The 15,841-nt window shown below is 40.2% G+C and overlaps 1 protein-coding gene across 2 annotated transcripts in view; it reads left to right on the forward strand.

The window, feature by feature from the left end:
* Positions 1–15,841, forward strand: part of LOC110518706 (ER membrane protein complex subunit 2) — a 63,021-nt gene that overhangs the window by 11,822 nt on the left and 35,358 nt on the right. For both annotated transcript variants that reach the window (XM_036973882.1, XM_036973883.1), the window contains exons 3-4: positions 6,927–6,991; positions 13,374–13,459. In XM_036973882.1, coding sequence (XP_036829777.1) covers positions 6,927–6,991; positions 13,374–13,459 — 151 coding nt within the window. The remainder of the gene's footprint in view (positions 1–6,926; positions 6,992–13,373; positions 13,460–15,841) is intronic.

Genomic DNA, 15,841 nt, shown 5'->3' on the forward strand with positions numbered 1-15,841 from the left:
ATCAATGATGTCGCTCTTGCTGCTGGAGATTCTCTGATCCACCTCTATGCAGACGACACCATTCTGTATACTTCTGGCCTTTGTTTGGACACTGTTAACTAACCTCCGGACGAGCTTCACTGCCATACAACTCTCCTTCCGTGGCCTCCAACTGCTCTTAAATGCAAGTAAAACTAAATGCATGCTCTTCAACCGATCGCTGCCTGCACCTGCCCTCCCGTCCAGCATCACTACTCTGGACGGTTCTGACTTATGTGGACAGCTACAAATACCTAGGTGTCTGGTTAGACTGTAAACTCTCCTTCCAGACTCACATTAAGCATCTCCAATCCAAAATTAAATCTAGAATCGGCTTCCTTTTTCGCAACAAAGCATCCTTCACTCATGCTGCCAAACATACCCTCGTAAAACTGACCATCCTCCCGATCCTTGACTTCGGCGATATCATTTACAAAATAGCCTCCAACACTCTACTCAGAAAATTGGATGCAGTCTATCACCGTGCCATCAGTTTTGTCACCAAAGCCCCATATACTACCCACCACTGCGACCTGTACGCCCTCGTTGGCTGGCCCTCGCTTCATACTCATCGCCAAACCCACTGTCTCCAGGTCATCTACAAGTCTCTGCTGGGTAAAGCCCTGCCTTATCTCAGCTCACTGGTTACCATAGCAGCATCCACCCATAGCACGCCTATTCCTCCTTTGGCTGCCTTTCCTCCCAATTCTCTGCTGCCAATGACTGGAACGAATTGCAAAAATCACTGAAGCTGGAGACTCATATCTCCCTCACTAACTTTAAGCATCAGCTGTCAGAGCAGCTCACAGATCATTGCACTTGTACATAGGCCATCCAACTACCTCATCCCCATATTTTTTTTTCTTCTCCTTTGCACCCCAGTATCTACTTGCACATTCATCTTCTGTACATCTATCACTCCAGTGTTTAATTGCTAAATTGTAATTGCTTCGCAACTACAGCCTATTTATTGCCTTACCTCCCTAATCTTACCTCATTTGCGCACACTGTATATAGATTTTTTTTCTATTGTGTTATTGACTGTGCGTTTTGTTTATTTGATGTGCAACGCTGTTGTTGTTTGCGTCGCACTGCTAGGCTTTATCTTGGCCAGGATGCAGTTGTAAATGAGAACTTGTTCTCACCTGGCCTACCTGGTTAAATAAAGGTGAAATAATATAATAATACATAAAAAAAAGTCACATACAGTTGCAAGGAAAAGTATGTGAACCCTTTGGAATTACCTGAATTTCTGCATAAATTGGTCATACAATCTCATCTTATCTTCATTTAAGTCACCACAATAGACAAACACAGTCTGCTTAAACTAATAACACACAAACAGTTATATGTTGTCATGTCTTTATTGAACACACCGTGTAAACATTCACAGTGCAGGGTGGGAAAAGTATGTGAACCCTTAGATTTAATAACAGGTTGATCCTCCTTTGTCAGCAGTAACCTCAACCAAACATTTTCTGTAGTTGCAGATCAGACCATTCCTCTTTACAAAATTGTTTCAGTTCAGCAATATTCTTGGGATGTCTGGTGTGAACCGCTCTCTTGAGGTCATGCCACAATATCTCAAACGGGTTGAGGTCAGGACTCTGACTGGGCCACTCTAGATGGCATATTTTCTTCTGTTGAAGCCATTCTGTTGTTTTACTTCTGTGTTTTGTGTTGTTGTACTGTTGCATCACCCAACTTCTGTTGAGCGTTAATTGGAGGACAGATAGCCTTTATTTTATTTTTTTGTCGATGATGGCTAGCTGTCCAGGCCCTGAGGCAGCAAATCAGCCCCAAACCATGATGCTCCCTCCACCATGATGTGCTGTGCCTTTTTTTTCTCCATACTTAGTGTTGTGTTCCCTCCAAACAATTCTACTTTAGTTTCATCTGTCCACAGAATATGTTGCCAGTAGCACTGTGGAACATCCATGTGCACTTTTGCGAACTTCAGATGTGCAGCAATGTTTTTTATTTTTGGACAGCAGTGGCTTCTTCTGTGGTGTCCTTCCATAAAACCATTCTTGTTTAGTGTTTTACGTATCGTAGACTCGTCAACAGAGATGTTAGCATGTTCCAGAGACTTCTGTAAGTCTGCTGAAACAAGGATTCTTCTTAACCTCATTGAGCATTCTGTGTTGTGCTCTTGCACTCATCTTTGCAGGACGGCCACTCCTAAGGAGAGTATCAACAGTGTTGAACATTCTCCATTTATAGACAATTTGCCTTACCATGGACTGATGAACATCAAGGCTTTTAGAGATACTTTTGTAACCCTTTCCAGCTTTATGCAAGTCAAAATTCTTAATCTTAGGTCTTCTGAGATCTCTTGTTCGAGGCATGGTTTACATCAGGTAATGCTTCTTGTGAATTGCAAACTCAAATTTTGTTAGTTTTTATAGGGCAGGACAGCTCTACCAACACCTCCAATCTCATCTCATTGATTGGACTCCAGGTTAGCTGACTCGTGACTCCAATTAGCTTTTGAAGAAGCCATTAGCCTAGGGGTTCACATTCTTTTTCCAACCTACAATCATTTGCGTGTTATTAGTTTAAACACACTGTGTTTGTCAATTGTTTTGTCTTAGATTAAGATCGGATCAAATTCAATGACCAATTTATGCATAAATCCGGGTAATTACGAAGGTTTCACATACTTTTTCTTGGCACTGTAAGTTGCATGGACTCACTGTGTGCAATAATAGTGTTTAACATGATATTTAAAATAAGATTAAGAAAAGGGATGGCTAGAATTTGTAAAAATTTGTAAAAATTTGGTGATGTGGTAAGAGGATGATAGCAGTGCCAGCTATGTTGTGTTGTGAGACAGTCACAAGACGGGACTTTAAATAGGCCTATGGCATGTCAAGAACTGCCCACTGTTTAGATGTGTTGAATGGAAACTGAAATCTGGACACTGACTGTAGGTCTATAACCTCTCACACAGCCTTATTTATAACTCTTGCAGAATTAACCATTTCTTGCAGTAAAATGATACACCAAATGTTGGCAAAATTTGAACTTGGGCACAGGAGTGAGAAATATGATTTCTACATCTTGAGAGAATGCAATGCTCAGTTAGCACCTCTACAGAAGGTATGTCTTCATCATAAAAGCTGATAGTATTTCAACCACCTAAAATATGCATCGAAGCTGACCTGAAATCTAATCAGAAACACCTTAGGTCGTTTTCACAGCTTTCTTTTTCCTTACCGGTCAAACTGATGTCATTTTTGAATTTTTTTGGGGTTATTGTATTTTTTTAGCGTTATTGTATTATCTCCCCCGGCCGTAAACGTCTTTGCTCCGCGAATGACGAAGAGAACTTTGAATGCTTCAATCTAGTTGACAACAGTATTCTATCGCTCTATTACATTATTCTGTTGAGCCAAGGTTTATTTAGTCTTCTAAGGCAACATATAATGACAAAAGAGAAGCTACATGTATCTTATTATAGACAAGTTGACTAACAAATAGCCCACCAAAATGTCGGAAATTATAAGCAGAAACATATCTAAATCAGGCAAAACAAAATTCTGCAACCCCTGTCAAATGTGTTCTATTGTCTGACTGTAGCCTATTGCATTTTCTATATTTGCGGGATAGCGTTGGGTATGGGCCTCAGATTTTCTCTTTATCATATAGTCGGGCGGTTGTGGATGGGTTATTGAACAAACAGCACCACTACCCCACACACAATTATCTGTAAGGTCCCTCAGTCAAGCAGTGCATTTCAAACACAGATTCAATCACAAAGGCCATGGTTTTCTTTGCCTCCCCAAAGAAGGGCACCTATTGATAGAAGGGTAAAACATTTTTAAGTAGATATTGATTATCCCTTTGAGCATGTTGGAGTTATTAATTCAAATTTGGATATTGTATCAATACACCCAGTCACTACAAAAATACAGGCATCCTTCTTAACTCAGTCGCCGGAGAGGAATTAAACCGCTCAGGGATTTTTACCATGAGGCCAATGGTGACTTTAAAACCGTTACAGAGTTTAATGGCTGTGATAGAACACTGAGGATGGATCCACAACATTGTATTTACTCCACAATACTAACCTAATTGCCAAAGTGAAAAAAATGAAGCCTGTACAGAATAAAAAATATTCCAAAACATGCATCCTGTTTGCAACAGGGCACTAAAGTAACACTGCAAAAAATGTGGCAAAGAAATTAACTTTATATCCTGAATACAAAGTGTTATGTTGGGGGCAAATGCAATACAGCACATAACCGAGTAACACTCCATATTTTCAAGCATAGTGGTGGCTGCATCACGTTATGGGAATACTTTTTAAGGCCTGGGGAGTTTTTCAGGAGAAAAAAATAAACGGAATGGGGCTAAGCACAGGCAAAATCCTAGATCAAAACCTGGCACAGTCTGCTTTCCACCAAACACTGGGAGATGAATTCACCTTTTCAGCAGGATAATAACCTTAAACACTTGGCCAAATCTACACTGGCGTTGCTTACCACGAAGGCAGTGAATGTTCCTGAGTGACCGAGTTCCAGTTTTGACTTAAACCTACTTGGAAATCTATGGCAAGATCTGAAAAGTGTTGTCGAGCAATGATCAACAACCAATTTGACAGATCTTGAAGATTTTTGAAAATAATAATTAGCCAATTTTGAGAAATCCAGGTGTGGAAAGCTCTTAGAGACTTACCCAGACATACTCATAGCTGTAATCTCTGCCAAAGGTGATTCTACAAAGTATTGACTCAGGGGTGTGAATACTTATGTAAATATCTTTATAGGGTATTGTGTGTACAGTAGATGGGTAAGGGAAAAAAATATATTTAATCCATTTTGAATTCAGGCAGTAACACAAAAAAATGTGGAATAATTCAAAGGTTATGATTAATTTGTGAAGGCACTAGTGTAGCCTGAAGACTTTTTTTAATCCAAAATAATATATTCCCACCTCAAAAGGCAAACCGTATAGGCTAGTATCTTTTAAAGCTGGACTCCTTTTGGTGTTACTGCCACGTTCGTTTGGGTTATAATAACAAATAGTCACTTCAGACAATGTTAGAACAGAGCGGTATACTACAAAGCAGGATCAATAAGTTAGCCAGCTATCTTTGCTAGGCAACCAGAAATAGCTAATTTCTCGTTCATTAAAAAAAAGCTAAACTTGGATGTGTTTTTGTCCGTTGAATCAATTAGATCATGCCCATTTTAACTTTACATTTTTTGAAAGAAACGTATCAGAATATTTAGTCTCGTTAGCTGGCTAACTCCTGGATCCGACTTTGTAGTGTACCCCTCAGCAGAATATGTACTGCGACATTTTTTTATTTTTTTTGCAACGATGCTGGTTGTTCCTCTCCTCCGTTTCATCAACAAAACAATAACAAAGACGCTGGGTCAAACAGTGGTGTTTCACCTTCTTCCAATTCTAGCTTTAATGTGTCACAAGTTCTCAGAAGCCTAGGCCTAGTCAGTATTTTTAGTAGGCTCACCAATGTGACTCAACTTTTGAATTGAATGATGCAGAAGCTTGGTAAGCCTCTTCTTGATTAAAAAAAAGAACCCATATGTGATAGTTGGTAGCGGCACACTCGGTTTTTGCCTTTAGGCTATATAATAGTCTGCTCCTTTCTCACTAGGTAGTCTTGCTGAACGACTCTGTGGAAGTCTCTTTTCCTTGTAGTCGTTATGATTCATAGTCTTTAAAGAGCAGGGTAAACACTTAACACGCCCCGGTTTTATTGAAAACCACAGCCAGTTCTTAAATTGGCTGTGAAACAAGATGGCAATTATCAAAACAAGAGCTGGAATCATAAACAGGCAAGGAAAAACTCCAGGCGTTTGTTTGTTTTGGCAAATCAGTTTTCTTGTTGAGTTGGGTTTTATTGTTCTTTCTCAATTAACAGTTAGACAGCGTTTGGCAGAGGACGTCTGGCGTGCTTGTCAAAACAGACTTGTCTGACATTTAGCATTAATTCCATTAATTGGATCCATTGGGCAAGCCTATTATTAATCACTGTATTTTACTGTTACAGTTGAGTGATTGAATAAACACTTCAATAAACATTTAATCTTTATTTCTAAACCACTGGATGAAATGTATCTGGCTATATTGATAAGCCTTGTGAATAAGGCGTCACAGCGAAATGAGGGGAAATGACATAATATTCTGTTGCCCTGGATGACCGCTGTGTAAGCTTTCTTTCTTTGTGCTTTTGGAAAGGGCTGCGAAGCATTGTCTTTTGTATGGAGTTGTCCAATATCTTATGAGGTTTAGGACATTTTCCCGTGAAGAACAAAATCTTGGAATACCAGCAGAATTTGGTCAACGGTCATTCACCATGATTGATCCTCTAAATGAAGGCTAATCGAGCGGTTTGTTTTGTTGTTGTATTGAACTGTCCATCCAGTCCTTTAAATACATGGTTTTATTTCTATGCAGCATATATTGATGATTATTAATAATACAAGTGAGGATTGAGGAGAGAAATTATACTTGAAAGCAATTCCCCAGGATTGAAGTGCTAAGATAGCAGACATTATTGTAGGACTGAATGGTGTTAACGAGTTTCTGGGTTGGTAGGAAACCATGCCAAGATAGCAGGCAGACATTATTTTCCCTGTTCAAGATATTGTCATATGCAAATGCAGGTGAAAAAGTTTTGAAGTGAATGCCCCACAGTTGAAAAGAAGCATGCTAGGAGAGCAGATGGGGCCTAATCCCGATTCCTGTTGAGGCATCACTTAAGGGCCATCTCCTGTCCTTCCTATGATCCAGTAGAACAAGAAGAAAGCACCTTGTGTTAGTCAGAACTAATACTGTAATGACAGTCTGTGTCAATTGATCATGTTTTGATGTTCCACTTGACACTGTACTGGAATATTAAAACAGTGCTTTTTCTCTTTGTCTCCTGTGCCCAGTATGGATTATTTATGAGCAGGTGATGATAGCTGCGTTGGACTGCAGTCGGGATGATTTGGCTTGGGTAAGTGAACTACCGACAGCTGCCACACACGCCCAACGACCTCAAAATCCATCTCTCACAGTCATTGCTGCTTTGTCACCCCCGCTGCCAAATGTGAAAATATTTTTATTTGGCCAAAAATATTACCCCATCTGTCTGTACTTTGGAAAAACCATTTGCTGAGCAGTGTTGGAATAAGGGAGTGTAGAAAACTCACTATAGATGAACACCAGTGTTAGTGTTAGCTGTAAACCTTTATGGAGTTTAACTCCCCCTTTCCTTGTTGATTCATCTGCCATCCCAGAGTTAGCTAATAGATATGTTACAGATTGTGTTACTTAAAGTGCCTTCAGAAAGTATTCACACCCCTTGACTTATTACACATTATGTTGTTACAAGGTGGGATAAAAATGGATTTAATTGTCATGTTTTGTCAATGATCTACACAAAGTAATCTGTAAAGTCAGTGGAAGAAAAATTATACACTTTGTAAAAGAATTATGAAAAATCAAACATTAATATATCTTGATTATATCAATAGGCAGACATCATTTTCCTGTTCAAGATACTCTCATATGCAAATGCAGGTGAAAACTTTGAAGTGAATGCCCACAGTTGAAAATAAGCATGCTAGGCAAGCAGATAGGGCCGATTCCTGTTGAGGCATCACTTAGGGCCATCTCCTGTCCTTCCTATGATCCAGTAGAACAAGAAGAAAGCATCTTGTGTTAGTCAGAACTAATACTGTATTAACAGTCAATGTATCATGTTTTGATGTTCCGATACGTTTTGGATTGGAATTCAATCAAATTCGCATTGTGGAATATATAACATTGTTCCTGCTTATTTTGATATGAATCAAAAGATACCTTTTCACAGCAAAGAGCAGGAACCAATGGCATTACCCTGTGCGTTTGGATTGGAATTAAATCAAATTCGCATTGTGGATATACAGTGGGGCAAAAACGTATTTAGTCAGCCACCAATTGTGCAAGTTCTCCCACTTAAAAATATGAGGCCTGTAATTTTCATCATAGGTACACTTCAACTATGACAGACAAATGAGAAGAAAAAAATCCAGAAAATCACATTGTAGGATTTTTTATGAATTTATTTGCAAATTATGGTGCAAAATAAGTATTTGGTCAATAACAAAAGTTTATCTCAATACTTTGTTATATACCCTTTGTTGGTAATGACAGAGGTCAAACGTTTTCTGTAAGTCTTCACAAGGTTTTCACACACTGTTGCTGGTATTTTGGCCCATTCCTCCATGCAGATCTCCTCTAGAGCAGTGATGTTTTGGGGCTGTTGCTGGGCAACACGGACTTTCAACTCCCTCCAAAGATTTTCTATGGGGTTGAGATCTGGAGACTGGCTAGGCCACTCCAGGACCTTGAAATGCTTCTTACGAAGCCACTCCTTCGTTGCCCGTGCGGTGTGTTTGGGATCATTGTCATGCTGAAAGACCCAGCCACGTTTCATCTTCAATGCCCTTGCTGATGGAAGGAGGTTTTCACTCAAAATCTCACGATACTTGGCCCCATTCATTCTTTCCTTTACACGGATCAGTCGTCCTGGTCCCTTTGCAGAAAAACAGCCCCAAAGCATGATGTTTCCACCCCCATGCTTCACAGTAGGTATGGTGTTCTTTGGATGCAACTCAGCATTCTTTGTCTTCCAAACACGACAAGTTGAGTTTTTACCAAAAAGTTATATTTTGGTTTCATCTGACCCTATAACATTCTCCCAATCTTCTTCTGGATCATCTAAATGCTCTCTAGCAAACTTCAGACGGGCCTGGACATGTACTGGCTTAAGCAGGGGGACACGTCTGGCACTGCAGGATTTGAGTCCCTGGCGGCGTAGGTGTTACTGATGGTAGGCTTTGTTACTTTGGTCCCAGCTCTCTGCGGGTCATTCACTAGGTCCCCCCGTGTGGTTCTGGGATTTTTGCTCACCGTTCTTGTGATCATTTTGACCCCACGGGGTGAGATCTTGCGTGGAGCCCCAGATCGAGGGAGATTATCAGTGGTCTTGTATGTCTTCCATTTCCTAATAATTGCACCCACAGTTGATTTCTTCAAACCAAGCTGCTTACCTATTGCAGATTCAGCCTGTCTTCCCAGCCTGGTGCAGGTCTACAATTTTGTTTCTGGTGTCCTTTGACAGCTCTTTGGTCTTGGCCATAGTGGAGTTTGGAGTGTGACTGTTTGAGGTTGTGGACAGGTGTCTTTTATACTGATAAGTTCAAACAGGTGCCATTAATACAGGTAACGAGTGGAGGACAGAGGATCCCCTTAAAGAAGAAGTTACAGGTCTGTGAGAGCCATGAATCTTGCTTGTTTGTAGGTGACCAAATACTTATTTTCCACCATAATTTGCAAATAAATTCATAAAAAATCCTACAATGTGATTTTCTGGATTTTTTTCTTCTCATTTGTCTGTCATAGTTGAAGTGTACCTATGATGAAATTACAGGCCTCATATTTTTAAGTGGGAGAACTTGCACAATTGGTGGCTGACTAAATACTTTTTTGCCCCACTGGAGAAGTGTTCTTGCTTAGCTTGATTTAAATCAAAACGTGCATTTTCACTGCAAAGAACAGGAACCTATGGCATTTTCCCACTATTCTGGACTGATTTGAACTGGCTAAATGTACTATTGAAGTCTAGTTAATGTCCTGTCAGTTGTTTTGCTCCTACCTGCTTAAAATTGAGTGATACATTTAAAAAAATATATATTTTGGGTGATGGGGAACTAGTATATAAGGATGTTTTGCAAGGATTCCCTATGCATTGCAAAGAATATTGGCGAAGACTAAACGAGATTACGTGAAGTTGTCCAATGACCTGCTCCCAGTGAGAAAGACCATGACTGTAGTTGGATAGGTCAAATGATCCGGGCTGCAGAACAGATTTTCCATCTCATCCAGAATATCGTTGGATGTGACGATAACCATTCCTCACCTCTGTCATGAGAGTGTGGAAAAAAACAAACTCCAGTTCCCTCATAGAGACGGGAGGGGAAAAAAACTCACCGAAAAGCGCATCCTGCCTCTCCTTTTTATGGTAGCGAGTGGTGAATTGTGGGTAGCCACAAGGCAACATGGTCTTCAACCACGTCAACTGCTGATTTTCACATAATTTCTTCAGGACCGTGTTGTTGCTCTTTTATCATGGATCCCATGAATGGAAACCAGCTATCCTTCTCAATGGTCTGGGCGGACTGGATTGCGTCATTTAAAAAAAACACACACAAAAAAATACATTGCATATGACATCTCAAAACCATATATGCGTTACATGGATACAGTATATTTGTTTGTGTTTAAAGGGGCAGTGCGGTCAAAGTCAATTTTCTTTTTTTGTATGATATTTCCTCACTATGAGGTTGAAATAACACTCAAATTGTGAATTTATGATCATGCCCTTTAGTGTAAGAGCTTTTTGAAAACAACTCCTCGAGTGTCAGCCTTTTAGGATGGAGTTTTTCCCCACAGCATGACAAAATCTCATCTGATTATTTTGAACAATGACCAGTTGCTGGTGTTGAACTTTTGTGACATTGTTTGAACAATGTTGCAGTCCACTAAGCCAAAGAAATTAATTTTACCGACGTGGTCAAACCGGGCTCTCACCTGAACATTGATATTGTCCAGTACGTTATAGTTGATTGTCCCACTTTCTACTCTGATCAGCTGTTTACTTCGAGTTTCACTTTCTGCCAGGCCCAGTTCATCACATTTCAGCTCGAATTGCTCATAGGAACTATCAGTCTTGTCGCTGCCGTTCCAGTGCTTTTAATCGTGTCGATGATGTGGGTACTGCAGAAACTCCTATCCATCACTTTGTTCTGCAGAACATGGAAGAGCGACTCATAGGCCATGAGCAAAAACCAAACCAGGTGGCGGTCTCTAAACGGGGTTGCTAACATTTGTTTCAGCCAAGGCATGTAGTAGTTCAACATAGTTGCAATCACATGAGCGCTACAGAAACGCAGCTAACCAAACCACTGTCTCTGGGTGGTGCAAATCAAAGTTTATTTGTCACGTGCACCGAATACAGTGAAATGCTTACTTACAGGCTCTAACCAATGGTGTGTAAATTTTTTTTTTTTTAAAAAGGTGTGTGTGTAAATAAAGAAATAAAACATTAGTAAAAAGACGTGAAAAAAGAGCAGCAAGGCTATATACACCTGTTAGTCAGGCTGTGATTTAGCTCGTCTGGTAGGCTCGTGTCACTGGGCAGCTTCCCTTTGTAATCTGCAATAGTTTGCAAGCCCTGCCACATCCAACGAGTGGCAGAGCCGGTGTAGTATGATTCAATCTTAGCCCTATATTGACACTTTGCCTCTTTGATGGTTCGTCGCAGAGCATAGCGGGATTTCTTGTAAGCTTCCGGTTTAGAGTCCCGCAACTTGAAAGCAGCAGCTCTACCCTTTAGCTCAGTGTGAATGTTGCCTGTAATCCATGGCTTCTGGTTGGGGTATGTATGTACAGTCACTGTGGGGACGACGTCCTCAATGCACTTATTGATAAAGCCAGTAACTGATGTGGTGTATTCCTTCAATTTTTTCATAGACCGTGTCACTGGTGCTTCCTGCTTTAAATTTCGCTTATAAGCAGGAATCGGGAGGATAGAGTTGTGGTCGGATTTACCAAATGCACACTTGTAACAAAGGGTAACTACACCCAAAATACAACATTTCTTCTATTTTTTTATTTATTTCTCCTCTCCCAGTTCTGAAAAGTGGTGTTCTGATGTGGTTTAAGCATTGTTGTGGACTTGTTTTTTTTATTTTATTAAAAAAAACTGAAACCTGGAAAAACAAAAAGGAGAAAATTGAATTTTGAAAGAAATGTAATGGAATCAGGCAGAAAATATAACAGATTTTATAGGGCCCTACTAAGTCGTTCTGGATAAGAGTCTGCTAAATGACTCAAATGTAAAACATTTCTCACCTAACTATCTGAAACACGGAACCCAAACCTCGTACATAAATGTATTTTGTCCCCCCACGCTAAATGCGATCACCACACGCCGGTTGAAATCAAAACAAACTCTGAACCAATTATATTAATTTGGGGACAGGTCGAAAAGCATTAAACATTTATGGCAATTTAGCTAGCTAGCTTGCACTTGCTAGTTAATTTGTCCTATTTAGCTAGCTTGCTGTTGCTAGCTAATTTGTCCTGGGATATAAACATTGAGTTGTTATTTTACCTGAAATGCACAAGGTCCTCTACTCCACCAATTCATCCACACATAAAACGGTTAACCAAATCATTTCTAGTCATCTCTCCTCCTTCCAGGCCTTTTCTTCGCTTGACTTTATATTGCGATTGGCAACTTTTAATAAATTAGGTGCATTACCGCCACTGACCTCGTTTTGTCTTTCAGTCACTCATGTGGGTATAACCAATGATGAGATGGCACGTGGGTACCTGCTTCTATAAACCAATGAGGAGATGGGAGAGGCAGGACTTGCAGCACGATTTGCGTCAGAAGTAGAACTGACTTCTATTTTAGCCCTTGGCCCTCGACGCTCTTTGGCATGCGCACAATAATAATAATATGTATAATAATATTATTATGGATTAATATGGATTTCAACATTTATTTTGCAACGCTCGTGCATGCGACGCGAGCGGTGTAGTCAGCCAATAAGACATGCTACGCCACTTTGGCGTCTAAGGGCTGGATGTGTCAATGTGTAGTTCATACATGCATAATCGAAGGAGAATTACTGTTTTACCTCAATTAACCATGATATAATAATATATGCCATTTAGCAGATGTTTTTATCCAAAGTCATGTGCGCATACATTTTACTGGTGGTCATGAAATCCCTAGTTTAAAAGCGACCGTTTTCTTGAAGCTGTGCATTTTTCCCTACATTTCCCCCCATATGGGCCAGCCCCTTAGCAATTTGAGTTCTCGTCAATGAGCTTCAGCCCCTCTCATTTGAGTGACCGCTATCAAGTGGCCCGCCCAGCGTTATCTGCGGGGCGGACCCAACGGCACAGTGAAAACATCAGGGAGAGACCGATAGAGAGAGCAATGACGTGGTGCACATATGTGACGTAGTACGCAATTTTCAGGGGACCACTTTTGGCTCGTGAGTGCTAGTTTCAGAACTACTGGCAAGAAAGTTGACAAAAGTACCGGAGAATCTCTAAGTGCAGTAACTGTAAGTCGCTCTGGATAAGAGCATCTGCTAAATGACTAGAATGTAAATGTCAAATGTTATTTTCATAAAATATACAGATTTTAAAAATACAATTACAAAGACCGCATGGGGGCTTTAAGTAGTAGAAAGTGTATGTGTCCTGTACGTTTTGTAACATGTTGCAACCAGCCAACTCTAATTGCACCTCCCCTCTGCCCACTTCCCTTGCAGACTTGTCTACAGGAACTGAAGAGGCAGTTTCCAGGTAGCCAACGAGTGAAGCGATTAGCAGGCATGCGGCTGGAGGCTTTGGAAAAGTAAGCTTCAGTCTCTCACTGTAACATGGCCGAAAGACTAAAGGGTAAATCCATTTGAATTCAATCACTTTTTGACAGCATCCCTTTTGATTTGAACGAAACAGTTGAAGTCGGAAGTTTACATACACATAGGTTGGAGTCATTAAACTAGTTTTTCAACCACTCAACAAATGTCTTGTTAACAAACTATAGTTTTGGCAAGTCGGTTAGGACATCTACTTTGTGCATGACACAAGTAATTTTTCCAACAATTGTTTAGACTATTTCATTTATAACTCACTATCATAATTCCAGTGGGTCAGAAGTTTACATACACTAAGTTGACTGTGCCTTTTAAACAGCTTGGAAAATTCCAGAAAAAGATGTCATGGCTTTAGAAGCTTCTGATATGCTAATTGACATAATTTGAGTCAATTGGAGGTGTACCTGTGGATGTATTTCAAGGCCTACCTTAAAACGCAGTGCCTCTTTGCTTGACATCATGAGAAAATCAAAAGAAATTAGCCAAGACCTCAGCATTTTTTTTTTTAGACCTCCACAAGTCTGGTTCATCCTTGGGAGCTATTTCCAAATGCCTGAAGGTACCACGTTTATCTGTACAAACAAACAATGGTACACAAGTATAAACGCCATGGGACTACGCAGCCGCCATACAGCTCAGGAAGGAGACGTGTTCTGTCTCCTAGAGATGAACGTACTTTGGTGTGAAAAGTGCAAATCAATCCCAGAACAACAGCAAAGGACCTTGTGAAGATGCTGGAGGAAACGGGTACAAAAGTATCTATATCCACAGTAAAACAAGTCCTATATCGACATAACCTGAAAGGCTGCTCAGTAAGGAAGAAGCCACTGCTCCAAAACCGCCATAAAAAAGCCAGACTACAGTTTGCAACTGCACATGGGGACAAAGATCATAGATTTTGGAGAAATGTCCTCTGGTCTGATGAAACAAAAATAGAACTGTTTGGCCATGATGACCATCATTATGTTTGGAGGAAAAAGGGGGAGGCTTGCAAGCTGAAGAACACCATCCCAACCGTGAAGCACGGGGTGACAGCATCATGTTGTGGGGTGCTTTGCTGCAGGAGGGACTGGTGCACTTCACAAAATAGATGGCATCATGAGGTAGGAAATATTGAAGCAACATCTCAAGACATCAGTCAGGAAGTTAAAAGCTTGGTCGCAAGTGGGTCTTCCAAATGGACAATGACCCCAAGCATACTTCCAAAGTTGTGGCAAAATGGCTTAAGGACAACAAAGGTATTGGAGTGGCCATCACAAAGCTCTGACCTCAAACCTATAGAACAATTGTGGGCAGAACTGAAAAAGCGTGTGTGAGCAAGGAGGCCTACAAACCTGACTCAGTTACACCAGCTCTGTCAGGAGGAATGGGCCACACTTCCACAATTTAATGTGGGAAGCTTGTAGAAGGCTACCCTAAATGTTTGACCCAACTTATTGTGGGAAGCTTGTAGAAGGCTACCCAAAACGTTTGACCCAAGTTAAACAATTTAAAAGCAATACTACCAAATACTAATTGAGTGTAGGCAAACTTCTGACCCACTGGGAATGTGATCAAAGAAATAAAAGCTGAAATAAATAATTATCTTTACTATTATTCTGACATTTCACTTTCTTAAAATAGTGGTGATCCTAACTGACCTGAGACAGGGAATTTTTTAAAAGATTAAATGTCAGGAATTGTGAAATTCTGAGTTTAAATGTATTCAAATCTAATTTTATTTGTCACATACACATGGTTGGCAGATGTTAATGCGAGTGTAGCGAAATGCTTGTACTTTTAGTTCTGACAATTCAGTAATATCCAACGAGTAATCTAACCTAACAATTTCACAACAATTACCTTATACATACAAGTATAAAGGAATGAAATAAGAATATGTACATAGATTTTTTTATGAATGAGTGATAGTATAGAACGGCATAGGCAAGATGCAGTGGATGGTATATAGTACAGTATATATATAATAATATTCGGCCCCCTTGAACTTTGCGATCTTTTGCCACATTTCAGGCTTCAAACATAGATATGAAACTGTATTTTTTTGTGAAGAATCATCAACAAGTGGGACACAATCATGAAGTGGAACGACATTTATTGGATATTTCAAACTTTTTTAACAAATCAAAAACGGAACAATTGGGCGTGCAAAATTATTCAGCCCCCTTAAGTTAATACTTTGTAGCGCCACCTTTTGCTGCGATTACAGCTGTAAGTCGCTTGGGGTATGTCTCTCTCAGTTTTGCACATCGAGAGACTGACATTTTTTCCCATTCCTCCTTGCAAAACAGCTCGAGCTCAGTGAGGTTGGATGGAGAGCATTTGTGAACAGCAGTTTTCAGTTCTTTCCACAGATTCTC

This window comes from Oncorhynchus mykiss, chromosome 3, assembly GCF_013265735.2.
Source record: "Oncorhynchus mykiss isolate Arlee chromosome 3, USDA_OmykA_1.1, whole genome shotgun sequence".
Lineage (NCBI taxonomy): Eukaryota > Metazoa > Chordata > Actinopteri > Salmoniformes > Salmonidae > Oncorhynchus > Oncorhynchus mykiss.